The sequence below is a fragment of the Rhinatrema bivittatum genome, chromosome 9 (assembly GCF_901001135.1).
Source record: "Rhinatrema bivittatum chromosome 9, aRhiBiv1.1, whole genome shotgun sequence".
Taxonomy (NCBI): domain Eukaryota; kingdom Metazoa; phylum Chordata; class Amphibia; order Gymnophiona; family Rhinatrematidae; genus Rhinatrema; species Rhinatrema bivittatum.
Window position 1 is genome coordinate 246,673,966 of NC_042623.1, and position 23,023 is coordinate 246,696,988.

At 41.2% G+C, this 23,023-nt stretch overlaps 1 protein-coding gene across 1 annotated transcript in view; it reads right to left on the minus strand.

Annotated features, from left to right (window-relative positions):
- Positions 1-23,023, minus strand: part of NAALADL2 (N-acetylated alpha-linked acidic dipeptidase like 2) — a 1,070,337-nt gene that overhangs the window by 446,834 nt on the left and 600,480 nt on the right. Inside the window, exon 4 of the mRNA XM_029617369.1 lies at positions 3,956-4,075. Coding sequence (XP_029473229.1) covers positions 3,956-4,075 — 120 coding nt within the window. The remainder of the gene's footprint in view (positions 1-3,955; positions 4,076-23,023) is intronic.

Below are 23,023 nucleotides of genomic sequence, written 5' to 3' on the forward strand. Positions count from 1 at the left end.
TCATGACAGCAAATCCAAAATAGCACTGCTCACACTGATCTGCACATTCTTTGGTATGTGGGTCAGAATGTGCATTGTATTTTGGATTTGTTGATGCAGCTAGGAGGAGAGAAAACAAAGATTCAGAGGACTTCTTACAACATTAGTGGTGGTCTAGGGGAAGATGGAGGATTTGTGGGCCGTTTTAGAGATTAGGCAATTGTGGACCTCAGAAGCCTTTTGTTGTGCTTAGGAGCTAATTGGGAGAATCATGAAGGACCATTAATTTTCCAGCACGGAAGGGGGATATGTGGGATGTTTGGGAAGCACCCAGTGGATCATAGCTCTTCCAGGTGGAGGAAGGGTTGAAGGACAGAGGTCTCTACATTATGTATTTGGGGTGTGGTTACCAGGTTCATAATGACCCATTAAACAATTTTTTTAGGAGTTTATTTTTATTGTATTTATTTGAGTAATTTATAGTCTGCACAATCCAAATGCCCTTGGTGGATAACAAAGTTATATACTTAATCATTACATGAACAGAGATACAAAAAGACCTTACAGAGATAAAACTACAAATTGAAAACACAATAAAAACAAAAATAATAAAACAGCAAAGTAACAAATTTGTATGCACATTTATATTACCATTGGGAAATCAGCAGTAACACAATATGCATGCATATAATGCATGTTAATATTCTCCATACACAGAAGTTAGCTAATGTATGTTTAACACTAATACACATTAGTAATAGCATATATGTCCCTAAGATTAGGAAGCAAAAAATGTTCTTTATTCATCACACTACCTCATATAAATCAACTTTAAACCATATAGGTGAGCCATTTCCAAAAAAGGAAAATAAACATTTTTTTTTTAAATGTCATATGAGGATACATCAACCACATCCCACACAATTTTTTACCTTTCTATTTCTTCATATTTTTACACACAAATGTTTTGAAAAACTTACATATAGCAGAATAACTTCTTGCTAAAACATACAAATCCACTCTAAAATCATTACAAACATTATTTTTCAAAAGAGCCCAACACTCTGGAAACTGTCCATATCAATCTTTTATACCTAATCCAACTTAGTCAAGTTATATCACCCTTGTTTTCTTTTTCTATTTATGAATCCATCATATTCACAGATGTATTATATTCATAGATGTATTCACAAGTGTGTTCCAAAAGTACAAATGTTCACAGACATATTTCCAAAGGTTCAGACACCCCAGAAGTATTCCCAGGTGTTTTCACAAATGTATTTTCACAGATTCGCACACCCCAACATAAAGGCCTGGATGTTCACCATCCAAACAGCTTCATCAGGGGGAATTTAAACAATGAAGGCGAGTTTTTGAGAAAAGCAACAGAGTCATTGAATCACACCTGGAATAGAAAAATGGAAGGTAAAAACTGAATAGAGCCAAAAGTGTGATTGAGATACGTTTTATATGTGATGAAAATTATTGTTTAAATTCCCCCTGATGAAGCCGTTTGGGTGGTGAAAGATCAAGGCCTTTATTCACAAAAGAATTTTCTGGGAGGTATGAATAAGTAATGATGTATATTAAAAAGGCTTTGATTTAGAGATCGTGGAGAGTGGGGGTTATAGGGGTTTTGAAGTTCCCGGATGGGGGGAGGTGTGGCTATGCAGGTGATTGATTGGTACTTAGGATCCGGATAGGATTAGGGATGGCTAAAGTCCATGGCGCAGCCGCGGTGTTTTATGCCTCGAGTTGAAGTTTTGAAGCAGCCAGGAATGGCGCCGTGCTAAGGGGGAAGGCGTTGGTGCAAAACAGCACGTTTTTGGTAAGCTCTGGGCGATGGATTTTCTCTCTCTTTTAAAAGGAAATATGCGATGTAAACTGATTTTATAAGTTTCTTTGATATGTTTTTCAATTTGTTGAGGTAGAGAACTATTGAGTAAAGATCTGAGAAGAGATGTGTAAATGGACTTTTGTAAAGGTGATAGTGAGTAACTTGTACCTGCAAAAATAAGAAGATGTAAGTTTAAATATTTTGAAGGGTGGGTCTAGGGATGATGGGTTGGTATATACAAGAGTGCTGAGGTTATAATGTGCTTTTATTTTTAAGATTGAATAAGTCCAGATTCCCCCTGATGAAGCCAAGGGAATGGTGAAACATTGAGGCCTTGAAGACTTCAGTTACAGCTGCGAGAGTATGGACTTTTTGCAACAGGAAGGTTTTAGCCTTGAAGATTGAGAAATACTGGATATGTGAAAGAATATTGGGGTGCATGAAAATATCGGGGTGATTCTACTGTTATATGTTGCACTGACTGCATTATAAAAATTAGAAGAAGGCTGGAATGTGCAAATATTCTAGTGGGAATATATTGTGATGTGGTTTTATTAATGTGAATGTGAAGTAAAAATTGGAAAATAAAATGTTTCTAGGATGAAAAAGAACTGGGTTTAATTATCCTCATATTTAGATTTTTATATTAATGTTTGGGAGGATTATATGTAAGTATATGTGAACTGTGGTGTTGTTTAAACTATATATATATATCTATATATCTATATAGATATAGATAGATATAGATAGATATATAGATATATATAGATAGATAGATATGTGTGTGTGTGTGTGTGTGTGTAAATCTCTATTCAGTTGGGAAAAGTAGAATTAAAAGTCAACAAACAAGTTGTATGTGATGCTTTTTGATGGACAAACTTAATACATTGGTGATTGTCTTTCAAGAGGTATATTTCCTTCATCAGATCAGTCTAGAACTGGGGTAGGAAACTCTAGTCCTTTAGTGCCAAATGTTGCTCAGGTTTTCAGGACATCCACATTGAATGTGCATAAGGTACATTTCTGTGCACTGCATGCAAATGCATTGCATACATATTCAGTGTCGATATTCTGAAAACCTGACAGTTTGTTGTACAAGAGGACTGAGGTGCCTACTCCTCGACTAGAATAAACTAAAGATGTTTTTGCTAGAATATACTAGTAGGTCCTGATATTGAGCTACTAACCACTACTTAAAATAACCCAATAAACTTATCCTGCAAACTTGGCCCAGAGATTGTGGTGTGACTGAGCCGCTGAATACAATCATCTATCTTAAAGTTAGCTGGATAAGTTTATCTAGCTAACCTTAGAACGGACTAGCAGTCTTATCTGACTAACTAAGGCCGATACTCTGAATATTGGCATTTATCTGGCAAAATTAGCAGACAAGAAGCTCAACACCAAAATGCCCCTGTCTAATCGCTCACTTAGGCCTAGATGCATCATTTTGTGATAAACATAGCAAGAATAGTGCCCATGATTTAAAAAGGGGTGTGGTTAGGGTAATTTTCCTGGTACTGCTTCGCATAGCTATTTTACCACAATGTGGGAGAAAAAGAGAAAGAGAGAAAACGTCTGTAAAGCCTCACAAAAAATTGCTATTTATACCACTGCAAGAGGGGGCACTGATAACTCAGTTTGTGGGGTGTGGTGGGTTCTGGGGGGCAATTTTACTTGCACACTCATACGTAGGGACAGCACAATTACCATCAGTGAAGACTTAATGTGATTTGGAGGGATGAAAGGTGAAAGAAGAGGAGATTTGTACCCATGTTCTCTCTACCTAACTTGATTGCAGCTAGGTAGTGCATCACGTTCAGTAGCCCTGACTTCCTTGGCGGCAGTACTGAACAGAAAAGAGCACCATTCCTCTGGCAAACAAATTATTTTGATATTTTTGATAGCTTGGAAATATACAGTAAAAAAGAGCATTGCAAGTGTAAAAACATGGGTATTTTTCTTTTTTATATAATGCAACAAAAAAACACCTTGTGAGAACAATGGCTTCTAGTTAGCAGAAAAGTGCCAGCCATCATGATATTCTGTATTGTGCATCTAATCATGTTGAATTGTCATTACGGTATTTTGAAACAGGTTATAAAAAAGAATCTTCAATATGCCAACCTCTTGACTTACCTTGTATAGTAAAGGTAAAAATCCCAGTTTCATTAATGCAATTTTATTGGTCACATTTGTAATTGTTTGTACCCTCTTTAAATCATCCACAGTGCCATACTTCACGTCAATGACTTCAGCCTAAAAGTGATAAAAAAAAAAAAATAAAGATGTTTAACACTATTTGTTTAGGTTCAGTTTTTAAACGCTGTGGCTAGCTTGCTGGCTCATAGACCTACAAACACATTTCCAGTTCCCTACAGAGTTTCCCTTTGAAAATTTGGGGCTGGGACTTTCTCAGTCACGGATTTTGCAAGTGAAAAACCAGTCCCACACATGGGAGTTTCAACGTACAATTCCGACCTGTCATCTGCCAACTCTGCCTCACCCCCATCCTTTGCAGCATAGGCAAAAGTGAATCAGCGTGGGTAGAAGCATGGTAAAAGGGGGAAAGCAATTTTCAACCAAACTTAATTATCCAGGTAAAATCATTTGGAAATTGTCCACTTTTTTTTTTTTTTTTTTTTTTTAACTATTCTTGACCTTACAAAAAAGAAATCTATAATAAGCATGTGATGGAGGCTTATTAATGAACGTCCATTATTTGGGTGACCAAAATGCCCTAACAGAGTTTTGTCTTTCACGGTTCATAAATGGTAACAGAGTTAGATCGACAATGCTCAAAGCAAAGTTTCTCACATATCCTTAGGAATTGTACAGCATAGTTAGTGACGCTGCAAATCAATAAATATATGATTTTTCTTCGGCTTATGTGCTCTTTCATAAGCAAGATGCTCATTGCTTTTCACATTTGCTCAGTGATTATTCTCCATTATTCAGTTCTCCAGTGGAGACATCCATTTCTTGGGCTTTGCTCAATACAGATTTTTTTTCCCCCCTTTGGGCACAATGGGAATCCATTTTCAAATTGCCACAGAGTGGCAAAAGGTAGCCTGTTAATAATAACCGGTTACCTCTGGGCGCACTTTCAGATGAATCTAAACCTGAAAGCATGTGCTGGGGAACTTGGCGGCTGCCTCTTATGCCAGCAGTGGGCCATCTTTTGGGGGATGAAGGGGCTCCTGCCTCCCTGCCATGCCTCTTTTGGCCAGGTGCTGGCTCCACTGGTGCATGGGAATGAGTCCACCACTGTTCTCAAAGCCATTGTCCGTTATCTGTCCCAGCCCAGAACTGCAGAGAAGGGATGCCAGTGGGAGGATTTCAGCCACCTGGGCCAGGAGTGAGGCTGCTGGAACCAGTTTTCCAGGAGCTCGCTGAGAGAGAGGGAGGGAGGTGGAGCAGGGAGTGGGGCCCTACAGCAAGCCGAGCTGCAGGGGACTGAGGGAGCTATGGCAGGAAGAGCTCCCTGAAGATCTGCCTCAGCCACCTCTTCCACAAAAGCTGTAATGGCCCGGCAATAGCTGGAACCAGGAACTGGAAGAGGGCATTGCCTTGGCCTGATAACCTGAGATCGGGGGCAGGATTTGGAAACACAATTCTGGGGGGTCAATTATCAAAATGCGGTAAGGCGTTTTCACATGGGTTAAGGGCTTATCGCATGCGACAGCACCATATCGTATGGTGCAATGCAAATCTGATAAAGAGGAGGAGTTAGGTTTGCCAGTCTGTGAAGTGCTATTGCACAGACTTAATGCTGATTTTAACTACACCTTTTTCAGTAGTGTTAAGCTGTATGATAGCTTGCATTATGGGGTGGCAAGGTGTTAGTGCATTTTGTGATGTCTCCTGAAAGGCCTTTGTAGTAGGTTTAAAGCTCCTGGAGCACCAGCTGAGAGAGAGAGAGAGTGTGAGAGAGAGAGAGAGAGAGAGAGAGAGTGAGTGGTCTCTTGTGAAGATTTGATGACCTACGGAGAGAGGAAACTCACCCAAAGATGAGATTTCTGCAATGTTCTCTCCACCTAGCTTGATGTTACCCAGGTAGAGAGTCCATCAAGCTAGGTTGAGAGAACATTGCACAAATCTCATCTTTGGGTGAGTTTCCTCACTCCGGAGGGTCATCAAATCTTCACAAGATACTACTGTTCTGTTCGTACGTCTCATGTTGAATGTCAAAGTGACCCCCTGACCCCCAACACTCACCTCGAGTTACTAGGTGGGCCTCCCATAGGGATACAAATACCTATCTAGGGAGAGGACATTATGACTAGTCTGTCTCTCTCTCTCTCTCTCTCTCTCTCTCTCTCTCTCTCTCTCTCTCTAACAATGGTCCCCCAGTGGTTGTATGCAGGAAATACAACAGGTATGGCACTTACCACAAACTCTGAAAATGTTATTGCAATTTGTGCTAACATAGGTAATTAGTACAAATTGTGATAAACTATATATTAGCATAAATACACACCCCTTTTGCTATCACATGCAATACTTATCACATTTTGATAAATCCAGGCCTCTGTTTGATAAGAAACCGATTAAGTGCATGTTAAATCATTTTAAGGAGTACTAAAATGAAATAACACAAAGCACAGGAAAACATTAACGTAATGAAAAGAAAAACAAGCAACTAAAATGAAAAACTAATGAATAAAAACTTCCATGCACATCTGTGGTCATATCCTGCTACATTCCATGCATAAAATTCTCTTTTAATCAAATATTATGAAACATTTCGAGTAGTTATTGACCTCATTTTCAAGAGATTCTTGCCAGTTATATCAATCTTTTTTTCTGGAAATGCAGATCACTTCATACTTATCACTCGAGGGAAGCCCTTGCTCTCTTTCCTTTGCTTTGACTGCTGATCACAGATCTTTCCAGTGCTCTCAAAACAGCGGCCTCACCTATCTATTGACAAAATGCTAAGTTGGGACACAGTCGTGTCCTCGCATTAAGTGGTGCATTATCCTTCTCCTGAGTCCTGCACTGCATGAAGCTGCTCTTTTTCTGAACCCGTCAGTCCCAGTCCTACGTGGTCTCCTGGATGTCATTTAGAACATTGAAAACCACGCAGGGCAGTCAAATATGTGCTTAGCTTGCCCTAAGAACCTCCCCTTGAGCCACAAGTTTAGTTTTAATTAGGCATGGGGGGGTGACTCCGTTTCATTGTGTTTCGCTTTGTTTTGTTTTTGGTGTTAGCGTTCGCTGAATGATTTCATCACATACTAAAATGAATAAACGAAATGAATTAAAAAAAAAATTGTCTGGGTTTTTTTTTCTGTCATTTCATTTTGGAAATGATACATCATGTCGATGTTTTGATGCAGTTTCCAATCCCCATCTTTAATCCTAATAGAAATGAGTCATGATCCCCTGGCAGTGGACAGGGCCAGTGCACAGTTTCATAGGCAAGCAGAAATATTTTTTGTCTTATCTCACATCTGAGGATTCTGATCGTCACTGCTGTTGGGAAGCCCAGCTCCTTACAGAAACATTTATTTATTTATTATTTATTTATTTTGGATTCTTATATACCGATATTCTTGTATGGTATACAAATCATGTCGGTTTACAATACAACAGAACAATCGCAGCATAGGCGTTACATTGAAACATAAAATACAACAGAACAATCGCAGCATAGGCGTTACATTGAAAAACATAAAACAAAGCGTCTAATAACATATAATATAATACAACCGAACAATCGCTGCTAAGGCATAACATGAACCTTAGTGTCTGAAAGAATATAAATATAAATATGCAAACATATGTGCATGCTAATATAGCATAAGGGGGTCCTAAAGAGTAATGGCACTTTGAAACTTGACGCAAAATAATCAACATTCACATGATCCAAGGGAGGTAAGGCAGGAGAGGGGGTGAGAATAGGAAGGTGTTGTTGGGACGTATATTTAGAATGAACTGCGGTTGCAACGTGCATTAGGGAGGGAATTTCATGATAGTGAAAATGGAAAAGGTTAGTGACCTGGATCCTTGCACAGCTTGTCATGATGCCCATCATTCTTTGCCCTTTCTTTCCCTTGCAACAGATTGTACCAAATAATCTGTCACTGAAAGAATGCTTATTAATATTCTACAAGTGTTTTCTTATGACTGGTGGTAGCCTTCACATAAAACTGTGGGAAATAATGCTGAAAAGCTTTTGACATTGGGATGGTAACTTTTTAAACAGGTGCGCAGGTACACATGTGCGGGCATTTGCTGGCTCGCACGTCCATTTTATAATATATGCGCGTATAATGAGTCACTACCAGTAATACCACCGATGTTAGCCAAAGCGTTGCCTCATGATAGTGATCAGAAATCCTGAACAGCTCCTTTCCTCCTGCTCACTGCTGTTCACATCTCTGCTAATGCTCCAGCCTGCCTCCTCTATCCCCAGCATCTCCCCACCCTTATCACTGCTATTGTCCCTCTCATCCTGGGCACATGTCTCCTACCACTCATGTTCACATCTGGCACACTCAGATACTCTGCTCCTGGCATACTCTAAATACAGAGCATGAAAGAAGACTGACAGACAAACCAACAAACACCTTCACACAAGCTTTCACTAACAAAGACCTACAACCGATAAGATGGAAAACAAAGCAAAGAAACCAAGCAAAGATTCCACAACCAGGAATCAAGAGCTTCTAAATTTATCTTTACAGAGCTCCTCTTCTTTCCTCAAAAAAAAAAACCCAAAACTCCTCATCTGGATCAGAACTTGCCTTTTGTCTCACAGTACTGATACAGAATGAGAGCAAAGCTTTTATAAGGTTTCTGGAAGGGGACAAAGAGAAGCCACACTGAGCATGCTTTGGGCACATAACTTTAATGCATATACATTATTACAGTAGCATTATTATTATTTTTTTAACATTGCAGATGCTAAATTTTAATGCATAAATATTATGATAATAAAGCGAGTGTTACTTAATGCATGCACTTGCATTCTACATCTCATTAGTTAGTGAAACTAATGTTAAATGTTTTGTTTCTGCCCACATTAAAACACACTAATGCTCGATTGAAACCTGGCTTTGTAAACAGGCTCCTAAAGATTGCCACATTGCTGGCCAAATCCTTAAATCTGACTGAGCCAATCCAAATATAAGGCCTCATTTACTAAATATTTTCCCCATAGACACAGAATTGGAGAAACGTCTTAGTGAATCAGGCCTATTGTTAGTTAAGCATAAACCTAATAGTACAATAGATGTCAGCAGATAAGAATCATTTGGCTTATCCAGTCCACCATATTGTACCTGTCTACACTGCTATGGCTTTTTGTTATCACCTTTCCTGCCCTTACTCTCACCCTCTGCATGACATAGGTTTTTCCAACTTTCAGCCATATAAGCTTGAATGCCTGCAAGTGGGCATTCATGATCTTATTTGCTATTAGCGGGGGTATATAGCCAAGTCATGCTGCCATCCATGCTATGCAGCCTACCAGCCGCTGGCAGCTCCCTCAAATTTGTGAATGTATCAAGCCTTACTGACACTCTTTGCTGGACCATTTTGCCACCTCTTCCTGGATTCATGATACAACCAAACTATTGTTGATTCCAAATGTTGGCACTCATCCATTCCGAGTAGATGGGCATATTTATTTCTATACCTAAACTAGGGAGAATATGTAACTCTCCAAAATGTATAAACTGATGATTTTCATGTTTCAAATTTAATTCTCAGTTATTTTAATATAAAAAAGGCAGCATATTCTGTAATAAAAATAAATAAGTTAATGTTTTTTAGTTAAATACACTGTTAAGCTCAGATTGACAATATAATTGAGAAATTGAAAGTGGTTTTATAAATACAGCATATATTATATTACAATTGTTCTTTCAATTATTAAGATAAATGTGCAATGCCTCCTCCATTAGTGACACATGATAATTTAAACCTCGCCATAATGCTTGATGACATAGTTAGCATAAATTAACATGTTTTAAAAGTAAGACAATGCAAAGTCATTATTCCTCAGAGGATTAGACTGCTGGTCAGCACCAGTCAGAGTATTTTTCAGCTCTTCCCAATCCTTACCTTGTGATCTCACAGCCTGTCAGATATTCAGGATATAGCCACCATAGGTATGGGATAAATTTGCATATGCTCATGTATGCTCTTTGTGGACATTCTCAAAACCCAGCTAGTTGAGGGATTACCTGGACAGGTATACTATGCCATGCAATCTTTCACTTCATGTGTGTAGCTGTGCATGAACCACATATTTGACAGTGAAGAAAAAGCTGGTCATGTCATTTTGTACTGCAGTATGTTCTCCCACTCACCATCTGTTCTTTTTTTCAATATATTCTCCTGTCCCTTCTGTCTTAACTCCCACATCTCTTCCGTTCTGCTCTTCCTCCCCCTCCATTCTGTTCTTATATCCTAGCTACCTCTCTCTCTCTCTCTCTATCATAAGAGCTGAAAGGTAAAACATGGTAAATGCTGAAGTACTGTATGCTTTAAACTTAATTTTTATGAAGATTTAAAAGCTTCTCTTCTCTGTGGTACCGTATGCTTAGAAACTAATTTCCTGATTAAACTACATAAATTGCCTTATATTTTCCAGGTTTCAGAATGGCACTACAGTTACATTGTTATTAATTATTAAATGTATCAAATAATGTAAAGATTATGGGTCACCGGGTAAAAAGAGCTGTGCTGCCACACATGTAGTTCCTTAAGTCTCACTTTGTAGGAATTTTAATTCCATTCCATACATATATATATGTATAGGAGGATAGAGGATAGAGGGTGGATTTGATAAAAGCATTCAAATACTTGCAGAAGAAGCAAAGATTTTTCAGTATGCAAAAGAAGTTCATGGGGTCATGGTTTGAGTATTAAAAGGGGTAGACACAGGAGCAACATCAGGAAATAATTCTTCATGGAAAGGCCTCTCAGTGGAAGCAGTGAAAGTAGAATCAGTTTTGGAATGAAAGAAAGCCTGAGATAAACACAGAGGGGCGGATTTTAAAAGGATTACGTGTGTAATATACGCACATAACTCTTTTAAACCCCTCCTGCCCGCGCCAAGTCTATTTTGCATAGGCTCGGCGACGCACACAAGCCCCGGAACGCGCGTATGTCCCGGGGCTTGAAAAAAGGGGTGGGGCAGGGGCATGGCCAGAGGCCTCCGAAGGCCCGCTAGGCTGGGGAATCGTGCGCCGGCACTCAGCTGCCCAGAGGCAGGCACAACTTAAATAATAAAGGTAGGGGGGATTTAGGAAGGGCTGGAGGGCGAATGGAAAGTTCCCTCCGAGGCTGCTCCGATTTTGGAGCGGCCTCGGAGGGAACGGGGAAGGCCATCGGGGCTCCCCTAGGGCTCGGTGCGAGCAAGGTGCACAAGTGTGCGCCCCCTTGCGTGCGCCGACCCCGGATTTTATAACATGCACGTGGCTGCATGTGCATGTTATAAAATCGGGCATAGATCTGTGTGCGCCGGGTTGCGTGCACAAATCTACACCCGCACGTAGGTTCGAAAATCTGGCCCTTAGGATTCTTAATTGTGAAGAAGTGAGGAGAAAGCTAGAGATTTAACTGAGGTCTAGGGTCTTGCAAGTGGAGGAAACTTGCACTGACAAGGTAGGCCTTACGGTCTTTATATGTTGTCATAGTCTAAGCCTCACATTGTTGAAAAATTGAGTTTTCAAAACATTATGCACATAAAAATTAGCATGTACTTGAGTAAGTCGCCTCTACCTGCATATTACTTATTTTAGGAACATCCAAAATATGCATGCATTTTTCACCTTCATGTGCAAGTATACATGTGTATAAAAAAAGGCGGCCTAAAGGCGTTACCAGCTGGACCTAACAGGCATGTAAGTTGCTCCAGCCTTATGCATATATTTGTCAGCTTACTCGGGTATTTTTACACCTGCTAATTATCTGATGTAAGTGATATTAAAAATGTCTACTATGTAGTACTAACTAGATGGGAAGTGTGTGTGAACCTGGGGGAGCTAAGACTGAACAATCAGGAGGGTCTTGATGGAGAAGGACTGAACAAACTGGTGGACTAATTGGTAAAACTGATAATGTCATCACTGTACATATGTTATAACATACATCAATTTACATGCAGAAATCAGGACTTACATGCACTTACCTATTTTTCAAAATAGGTAAGTAAAGTATGTGCATTCAATGCAGTAATATATGTGTTTCAAATCATTACATGTGTTCATGCATAAGCCTATATACGCGCACCTGTTGCAGGGGAGAGAGCATATTTTATCATATGCACATGTTAGGAAATACTATAATAAATCTATGCACAGTCATATACACACTTAAATGTTGCATAGCACAGTTGTTTGAAAGTTATCCTCTTACAGGTCAATTTTCAAAACCTTATGCATGTAAAAATTAGCATATATGCGGCAAATAGTATATACTTATGTATATGCTATTTTATAAGCCTCAAAAAGATAAGCATAAGCAAAGGTGCATTCAGAGTGGGGCCGTTTACTCATATGTAACCCTTCCCAGATGTGCTTGTCATGCACGGGTGGATACACAAACTTATTTGTTACTCTTCGGAGCTGGAACCTCTCTCTGGCTAGTTGTTCTGTCTAGAGGTGTGCATTTATTTTTTAAGAAACTGAAATAGGCAACAAAATTGTCTATTTCATTTTTTGGGGGGTATTCCAAAAAATGAAACCAATCCCCCCAAAATTTTGTGGGAAATGGTATTTTGTGTTACTGCGCACTAAGGGGACTTAATGCACAGTATCTCTGTATCACTGCACACTAACAACTGTTAGCACGCAGTATTCCCAATTAGTGCATACTGCGCAGTAAGTCCCCTTAGTGTGCAGTAACTCTGTATTACTATGTACAAACAACAATTAGTATGCAGTATCTTTCGTTAGTAGGTGCTGTGCAGTAATTATCATTAGCGCGCAGTAATACAGATACTGCGCACTATTGATTGTTAGTGCACAGTATGTTTTTATAGTGCATCCTGTGCAGTAATTCTTGTTAGTACACAGTAACTCTGTATTATTACGCACTAATAATATTTAGTGCGCAGTATCTTTTGTTAGTGTGCACTAACTCTGAAACGAGGGAAAAACGAAATAACTACCTCCCGAACCATTATCAAAATGAAATTTGACAGATAAGAAAATGATACGAAAAAAATATCAGTGCACATGCCTAGTACTGTCTCCCTCATTTCCCCAGGTGTGGATTTGTTGGACTGGGGGAAGAAAGAAGTCCTTTCAGGTCCCGATGTGAAAAAGGTGGTTTCTTTACTTACTTTTGTTTGGAGTTATTCCCCTTGTTATGCACCCCGCCCGCGGCCGTCCCGTGCACAGGACTGCTCACCTTTGGGGTTCCACAGCAGGTCCCAGTTCAGTCTCCCTCGCGGCCCTCGCTAGTCCAGCTAGGCCCTGACTTCCCGCGGCGGCGGTCACCGGGCCTGCGGCTGTGCACCAGGCCTCCGCTGACCCTCGGAGTTCTCAGCAACATGGGCCACACCCCTAGGCATGCATGTGTGGACTGGCCACTTTGTTGTAGGCTCCAGGGTGGGGCCAAGTTCCGTGGCGTGCCCTGATTGAGTTCCTGTTAAAAGGAAGTTCCTGGCCTCACTTCCTTGCCTTGGCAATCGGGTCGGTTTGTTCCTGAGATTGCCCTTGTTTGTGTATCTTGCTTGCTTGTCCCTAGTCTTGTTCCAGGATCCTTCTGTTCCAGTTCCATTCCTGCTTGTTCCTGCTTCCAAGTCCTGCTTGTGCCAACGTTCATCTGTTCGTCTCCCTGGTCTTACCCCAGATTGACTTACTGGTAAAGACCTCAGCTTGTTCCTGTCATGCCTGCACCTGCCAAAGACCTCAGCTTGTTCCCTGACCTCATCTGACCTTGGGCTCCTGACCTTTGCTTCGTTGACCATTCCTCGGACTGACCTCTGATTCTGACCTTTGGCTGCTTGACCTTGTCCATTGATTCTGGCTCTGTCCCTAGCCTTGTCATCACCATCACTATACTGGTTCTCTCTGCTTCAACCTGTCTTCAGCCTCAAACCTGATAGCACTCCCCTAGTCTTAGTGGGTACACCGGACTTCCATTCTCCCAGGAGACCCTGCGAAGCCCACCTAAGTCCAAGTGGTCCAGGTCCCTACGGGCTCCTCTCTGGGGGACCTTGGGCTTCCAGTGATGAAGCTCTACACCGCCTTTGTCTCCTTCCATGCTCTGTTCCCTGGGGCAGTCCCTGCACTGTTCCAGGACCAAGGGTCCACCTCCGAGCACAACACCCCTGAAGAGAATGTCTGTCTTTTAGGTGGGTGCAGTGAGGGCAAAATAAATACTCTGGAGTCACTTTGGTAGGGTCCAAAATAAAGGTATTTACTGGTAATACTGATGATGAATGGTACAAAACTAAAACCGTATCACCACAGAATTATCTTCTCAATTTTTTACAATCTTTTTCCTCTATCTGCACAGGACTCACTTGTATCAGGAACCAGGGAAAACTCTCACGCTCTTGGATTAATTAAGTGGAGCTCCCAGATGGACAGGGTCTGTTAAGCTGAGTAAAACCTCTTCCAAAACCGATAACTTGCAAAAATCTATGGCACAGAGCACAATTAAGCTCTGGAATTTGTTGCCAGAGGATGTGGTTAGTGCAGTTAGTGTAGCTGGGTTTAAAAAGGGTTTGGATAAGTTCTTGGAGGAGAAGCTCATTAATTGCTATTAATTAAATTGATTTAGGGAATAGCCACTGCTATTACTGGCATCAGTAGCATGGGATCTACTTAGTGTTTGGGTACTTGTGAGGTACTTATAGCCTGGATTGGCCACTGTTGGAAACAGGATGCTGGGCTTGATGGACCCTTGGTCTGACCCAGTATGGCAATTTCTTATGTTCTTAACTGTTCCGGTGGTGATCACCGGATGGGTGTCTCAATTGATGTTTTCCTTTACTCACAGCACATGTAAAAGAAGAAAAAACTGCTTTTCTGTACTTCTTTTTTTTTTTTTTTTACTTAAGAAAAAAAAAAATACCACGGCAGACCGCTGAGTTGTGAAGACCGACGCTGGTAAACTCAGCATCGGTTTTCATTATTGGCAAACAGCCGGTTATGAAAATCGATGCCGAGTTTACCGGAGTCGGTTTTCATAACCGGCAGCTGTGGCGGGGTCACGTTAGCAAGGAGGTGACCTTAGCACCTCCTTGCTAGCACGACCCCCAAATTTGCTTATAGCGTGGTGCCCCCCTTGCGGGTGCCATGCATATGTTAACAAATCAGGCGCTGACTTTTCAGCGCCCGCTTTCCACGCTGTTTTTTGCATAGGCCTGTCAGTTTGGAGAGTGGGGACGACCATTCCAGAGGAAGCTTTATTTGACTGATACCTCCCACTGCTCTAACCTTCCTTCTGCAGGTAAGCTTAGGGTTCACCCAGGTCTTATTAGTGGCAGGTCTGTGGTCCCTGTCACACACATATAAGTTGCTATTTTATAAGAGATTTATGCATATAGATTTGGCTGCTTACTCGTATGTATTTACACCTGCTCTTTATCTGGTGTAAGTGATAGTAAACGTCTTTAATGTGAAATGCTGAGGGTGAGCCGTCTAGGTGAAGTGGGAGTTCAGGGTGAAGAGCCAGTAGGGTTTCAATGACCTTCAGATGGATTGGGTAAACTGGTGGACTAATTTTTAAAACTAATAATTTCATTGCTTCATGCATATTGGAAAATCTGCTGACTTACATGTGTAAAAGTAGATTTACAGGAGGTATTGGGAAGGATTAAGCACATGTACAGTCACAGTGTGGGTACATAGTCAGTCACTATCCAGTTAAAGTTAGCCAGATAAACATACAGCTAGCTTTGGAAGGATATTGCAGAGTGCAGCTGTACTATTAAATATAGCTAACCAACTTAAAGTTAGCCAGATAACTTTATCCAACTAACTTTAGGACAGTTCTTTGGCGCGACTAGACTTAGCTAGGTAAGTTATCTGGCAAACTCTGAATATAGGAATTAGCCAGAAAACGTATCCAGCTAATGTAACTCTTCCCCACCCATAAGTTATCTGGCTAATCTTTAGCCGCATAAAAAGACAGCTAAAATTTAGCCAGATAACTGCCCAAACATTCATTTATCAGAATAACTAGTGAGTTATCCAGCTAAATACATCTAGATGTGAACCTCTATGCATGAAAAACCTCCCTATGTATTTTTTTTAAAGTAAGAAGTGAAAATACACACACAGAGTAGTGGTGCATCACTTAGCCAGATAAATTCCAACTACTTAGTCTGATGTGTCTGAAAAGCGCTACTTATCTGCAAATTAGGCAAAATGGGGTAGATTTTCAGACGAGCGCGAACAGCCTACTTTTGTTTGCGCTCCAGGCGCAAACAAAAGTACGCTGGATTTTAGTAGATACGCGCGTAGTCGCGCGTATCGGCTAAAATCCTGGATCGGCGCGCGCAAGGCTATCGATTTCGTATAGCCTGCGCGCGCCGAGCCGCGCAGCCTACCCCCGTTCCCTCCTAGGCCGCTCCGAAATCGGAGCGGCCTAGAAGGGAACTTTCCTTTGCCCTCCCCTCACCTTCCCCTCCCTTCCCCTACCTAACCCACCCGCCCGGCCCTGTCTAAACCCCCATCCTACCTTTGTTGGGGGATTTACGCCTCCCGGAGGGAGGCGTAAATCCCCGCGCGCCAGCGGGCCTCCTGCGCGCCGGGCCGCGACCTGGGGGCGGGTACGGAGGGCGTGGCCACGCCCCCGGGCCATAGCCACGCCCCCGTACCCGCCCCCAAAACGCTGCCGACACGCCCCCGCAACGCCACGCGCTCCGGCCCCGCCCCCGACACGCCTCCCGACACGCCCACTCCGAAAACCCCGGGACTTACGCGAGTCCCGGGGTTCTGCGCGCGCCGGTGAGCCTATGTAAAATAGGCTCACCGGCGCGCAGGGCCCTGCTCGCGTAAATCCGCCCGGTTTTGGGCGGATTTACGCGAGCAGGGCTCTGAAAATCCGCCCCTATGCGTATGCAATTTAAAAAGTATTCTAGTGGGAGGATTTTGGGTGTAGCAAATGGAAATGAGGTTATGCTAGCATGGAGTGTGATAGAGAAATGCACATCAGCACGAAATGTAATGCCAAACATAACTACACCTTTTTTTATGGTTTAAAAACTATTTATCGTGCTCCTGCGACTGATCATGGATTGTCGGTATTATGCACATAAGTCCTACCAGGTCTTCCTGCCCCAATAAAACACCTGTTCTTACCTGGTCTAGCTTCCTAAAGCTAGACCCCCAATGGACCACCAGGGGCTTTTGGCAAGTCTTGGGGGACCCTCCTGACCCCCACAAGACTTGCCAAAAGTCCCTGGTGGTCCAGCGGGGGTCTGGGCGCAATCTCCTGCACCAGGGCCGTCAGCTGCCAGTATTCAAAATGGCGCCAATAGCCTTTGCCCTTACTATGTCACAGGGGCTACCAGTGCCATTGGCCAGCCCCTGTCACATGATAGGAGCACAAGATGGCACACATGTGCAGTGAGGAAGAAGAGGCTAATATCTGCCCAAGCAGCCTCCTTTAGATTCTCAAGTCATCTTGAGATGACTTGAGAATCTAAAGGATGACTTGAGATGACTTGACTCAAGTCATCTCAAGATGACTCAAGTCATCTCAAATCTCAAGTCATCTCAAGATGACTCAAGTCATCTCAAGTCATCTAAAGGATGACTTGAGATGACTTGAGTCATCTCGAGATGACTCAAGTCATCTTGAGATGACACCCTGGACCTTATATTTGTCAACTCAAACATATCTCACTCAACGCCACCCACATGCCAACCAGTCCCCTGGTCAGACCATACTTTAATATCTTCAGCCTTTTCGTTGGAACAAACAAGCAAAAAATGTGTCCCACTTCCAGAATTTATATACAGGAAATCCTGCACATCAGAGGAATTACACAATCATCTGGTCCCAGAACTCCCACTCATAGACATCACCTCAGCCAACTCAGCCCTTCACTCTTGGAACAAGATAACAGAAACAGCAGCAAACAAACTCTGTCCACTGGCAACAAAAAAACTCAAACAGAACACTTCCAAAAAACAACCTTGGTTTAACGAAGAACTTCAAAAACACAAACACTCCCTCCGACAGAAGGAAAGCAAATGGTGGAAATCACCAACACCGACCTCCCTCTCCGCTTACAAACTCGCTCTACACCAATACAAAAACGCCACATTAAAAACTAAAAGGGACTTCTTTGCACAGAAGATCCACCACATTATTTTCGATTCCAAAGCCCTATTTGCCTATGTATCTAACTTAACACAAACCATTACTCCTAACATCCCGGCAAACCTAGCACAAGAAAAAGCTGAGGAACTGGCCCTCTACTTTAGCAACAAAATCTCCAACCTGATAACACAGCTGAGACCCAATACTTCAGATCCATCAAACCTATACTTCCATCACAACAAAGACACTTCTCTACAATCCTTCGAACTACTCTCTACATCAGAGATACTCTCTGCATTGAAGAAAATGAAACCCTCATCACACCCATCAGACTACATCCCATCCAGACTTCTCCTGCTAATACCAGACACCATCTCTAACGCTCTGACAGACATCATTAACTGTTCACTAGCACAAGGAATCTATCCTGACGACCTGAAAATTGCATCCATCAAACCGCTCTTAAAAAAACCTAACTTAAACCCCAATGATCCCACCAATTTCCGTCCTATATCAAATCTCCCGTTCATAGCCAAGGTAATGGAAAAATTGGTTAACTCCAGACTATCAGACTACCTCGAAGAACATAAAATTCTGTTCCCTACCCAATATGGTTTCAGGAAATCTTTAAGTACAGAATCACTACTAATCTCCCTGACTGACTACCTTATCATGGGCCTGGACAAAGGTCAAGCTTACTTGCTAATCCTCCTGGACCTCTCAGCTGCCTTTGATACGGTTAACCACTCCATCTTACTAATTCAATTAGCAAATATTGGAATAACAGGAACAGCTCTATCGTGGTTCAAATCGTACTTAGGGAACAGAAAATACAAAGTTAAACTACACAACAAAGAATCTCAGCACTAAGCTTCCTCTTCAGGAGTTCCACAGGGCTCCTCCCTCTCACCAACGCTCTTTAATATCTACCTGCTTCCTCTCTGCCAACTTCTAAACAAGTTAAACCTTAAACACTATCTATATGCAGATGACGTCCAGATAGTCATCCCCATCAAAGAATCCTATACTAAAACTCTTGAATTCTGGGATTCTTGTCTTCAAAAAATTGACGGACTCCTCTCCAACCTAAATCTAATACTAAACTCTTCAAAAAGCGAACTCCTCCTAATTTCCACCGAAAACAGTAATACAGACACAAATCCACCACCGAATTTACAAACCCCACAAGTAAGAAACCTAGGAGCTATCTTTGATAATAAGCTAAACCTTAAATCATTCATAAATCAAACTACTAAGGACTGTTTCTATAAACTCCAAGTCTTAAAAAGAATAAGACCACTGTTTCACTTTCAAGACTACAGATCAATTCTTCAATCAATAATATTCGCTAAACTAGATTACTGCAACTCTCTACTATTAGGTCTTCCCTCTTCTCACACTAAACCCCTTCAGATGGCTCAAAATACGGCTGCAAGAATATTAACAAACACCCGGAGAAGAGATCACATATCACCAATTCTCAAAGACTTACATTGGCTGCCAATTCACTACAGAATTATTTATAAGTCCATAACCATTATTTACAAAACCATACATCAACACTCTCAGCTCAACCTTCAAATTCCTCTCAAAAAATTAACTTCCAATAGACCAATCAGAGAGTCCTACAAAGAATCCTTACAAATTCCACATTCCAAAACCATGCGACACATAACAGCCAGAGACAGGGCTTTCTCCACCGCAGGACCATCACTGTGGAACTCCATCCCACCAGATTTGCGACAGGAACCCTGCCTCCCCACTTTCAGGAAAAGACTCAAAACATGGCTTTTTATGAAAGCATTTCCTGACGTAAACTGAACCTTAATCAGTCTTTGACTAATCACTAACTCCACAGCATTAGGGCAATTCGTTATTACCTCAAATGCATTGATAGGCATATATGTATCATATGTATCTAGTTAAATACCCCTGCTTCTTTTCTCTGCTCCTAGTTATATTACTACCTTGTTTTATTGTAACTGCAACCCTTAACTTTCACTTGTATATTGTTACTATTACTACTACCTTTTTAATTTGTGTTATTTATTGTTATTTATGACCTCTTGTTACCTTTTCACTTGTTAATTGTAAACCGACATGATGCGATACCCATCGCGAATGCCGGTATAGAAAAACTTAAAATAAATAAATAAATAAATAAATCTTCTCCCCACTCCTACTGCCTCTCAGCTAGTTTTTTTTTTTTAATTCTTTATTTATGAATTTTTCAAAATGTATACAAGGAACATACCTTGCCAGAAATTACAGAAAAGAAATTAGCAGGAAAATTAAATACAATCCCAAAATATATATATATATATATATACTGGCTTGCATCACATAATCAACTGTTATTTCATTGGAAATTAGAGGGGAGGCGAACGAAGAAAACAGAGAAGTTCTCAACGAAATATGTTTTTTACAGAAAAGGCTTGAAACTCTCTTTCATTCAGTATTACCCTCAGTTAAATCAACTTATGACCTCCCATCCAGAAACTGTCTCAGTTGATCTGGCATGAAAAAAACATATATATTACCAGCTGATTTCACAATACATCTACAAGGAAATCGGAGGAGAAAGCTAGCACCCTTAGCCAAAACCTCAGAGCACATAGCTATAAACAATTTCCTACACTGTTGAGTAGGACGTGAGAGGTCTGGATAGACCCTCACTACCCCTCCCATAAACACATTATTGATATTTTGAAAAAATGCTTTCATCAGCTGTCCTTTTTCTAATTCCGTGAAGAATTGGACAAAGAGGGTTGCCCTTTCTGTGACTTCCATTTCAGAATTTTCCAAATATTGTGTTAAATTATTTAAATCATCCCTTTCTCCTGCAGAGGTAATCTGTAAACTATTTCTTCTTGATGTAAGAAAGAAAAGTTTTTTCACAGGCGGCACCTTTTCAGCTTCCATCTTTAGGGATTCAATTGCAAAACGTTTGAAAGTCACCAGAACTGGTTCACCCATTAATTTAGGAAAATTAACCAGTCTAACATTCAAACAACGAAGATAATTTTCAACTGACTCCAGCCTTCTCTGAGATGTAATACAATCCTTAAAGAAGAATTAAGTGACTGTGTCTGGTTTACTTTTATAGTCAAATCCTGTATACTGTTAGTATGGTCTTGAATTTTCTGTGAGTACTCTTTATCCACAGAGTCCAATTTACTTTCAAATTTACCCAGCTGCTGAGATTGTATCTTCAGGGTATGGGCCATAGTAGCCATAAGATCCCATATTGCTTCCAAAGTTATTACCGCTGGTTTTTCAAACTCCAGGGGTCCTAAGATGTTTTCTCCTACCACCCCTTGTGGCTTCTCTCTCTATGTTCCCAGAGATTCATTTCCCGCATTCTCTAAACTCCTTGCGGGTAATTCTTGAGCCTCCAACCAGGGGGGGGGGGGGGGAGGGTAGACCCTGCTCCAGTCTGAGCAATGGGTCCTCCACGCTGTTCTCCCCCGACTAACTTTGCGTCAGTGAGTCCAGCTCCATTGCAGAGACGGAGGGGAGAGCTGCTCAGCGGGCCTCGAGGTTCAGGTGGGCTCAAGGTGATTTCGCCTGGTGAGATAGCCGCTTCTCTCGGCTCTCCCGCAGCGGCGTTCGGAGTTCCCACAATAGGAGAGACTGACGCGAAGTCTGTGATGTACCGCTGCCCCGCCGGGCTAGGTAAGTCTGGAGGATAGACCCTTACCTTACCCTTTCGCTTGTGAGGCATTTTAGGAAAAAAATTTTAATCTGTAAATAAGAAAAGAGGAAAAAACAACAAGCGATTGACGGAGCAGGTCGATTCAGCGTCTTCAAGCAGCGGCCATACCTCTCAGCTAGTTTTAAATGGCTGGTAAGAAGTGAACATGCCTCTGAGAGAGTCTAAGTTCTGGAAGGTACCAGATGCCAGGGCTTCCAGAGAATCCAAAAGCAAGGTTTGCTATCCACTTGGCTCAAATGGGGGTGGAGGGGGGTGTGTCAAGACCTACTTAAATTTCACAAGTTAAATCTCTGTGCATATAATTTAAAAATAGAAAGTAAAAATAAGCACATTTATTGCATTATATATGCTTACATTTGTTTAGCACCATTTAGCAGAAAAAGTTCCAACATCTGGCTAAGTTACAGCAAAGTAATGCTTTTTTTGGGGATTTATCTGACTGAGTCTCTTACTTAGCCAGATAAGTAGCTCTTGTCTGGCTAACTTATTTATATATTTGAGCGTATCTTTACATTCATACAAATATTCCAGGGTAGATTTACGCATATTTTATAACCCATGCATATATGATACATACGGTTTATAAAATAATAGAGTAGATATGCATGAAGCCATATATGCACAAATACGGACTCATCTGCAACTATTTTTACGTTAACCTCTATGGGGTACATATTCAAAATCCATTAAGATGGATAATAGGAAAGTTATCCATCTAAATGGCTTAGCTGCATTTTGAAAATGTTTATCCAGCTAAATTCTAGCCGGGTAATGAATTATCTGGCTAGAATTTAGATGGGTAAATCTGGGGCGGGAGGCACTTTGGGGAGGAGCTGAGTTAGCCAGTTAACTGGCTATTTCCAGTATTCAGATTTAGCCATTTACCTTAACTAACTCTAGACGCAGGTTTAAAGTTAGATGGATACCACTTATTCGGCTAACTGTGACTTATCCAGGTATATTCAGTGGCATGCTAACTTAACTAGCTGCTTAGTCACTGAATATTTACCCCTTTGTGTTTATTGGGTTGTATCTTATTTATGAATCTATCAATGTTAGCCACTTAGTCATTCTGATACTATGGATTATAAAATTTTAAGTAAATAGGCAGGATCATCAGCATCCATTTCATGGGACATTTCAATCAGCATGCTAGTTAACCCACGTGTATAACATTTTTCCACAAAAAGCTATAGACAGACGGACTTAAAAATTATTAGCCAATTACTAGATTTACTATTTTGCAA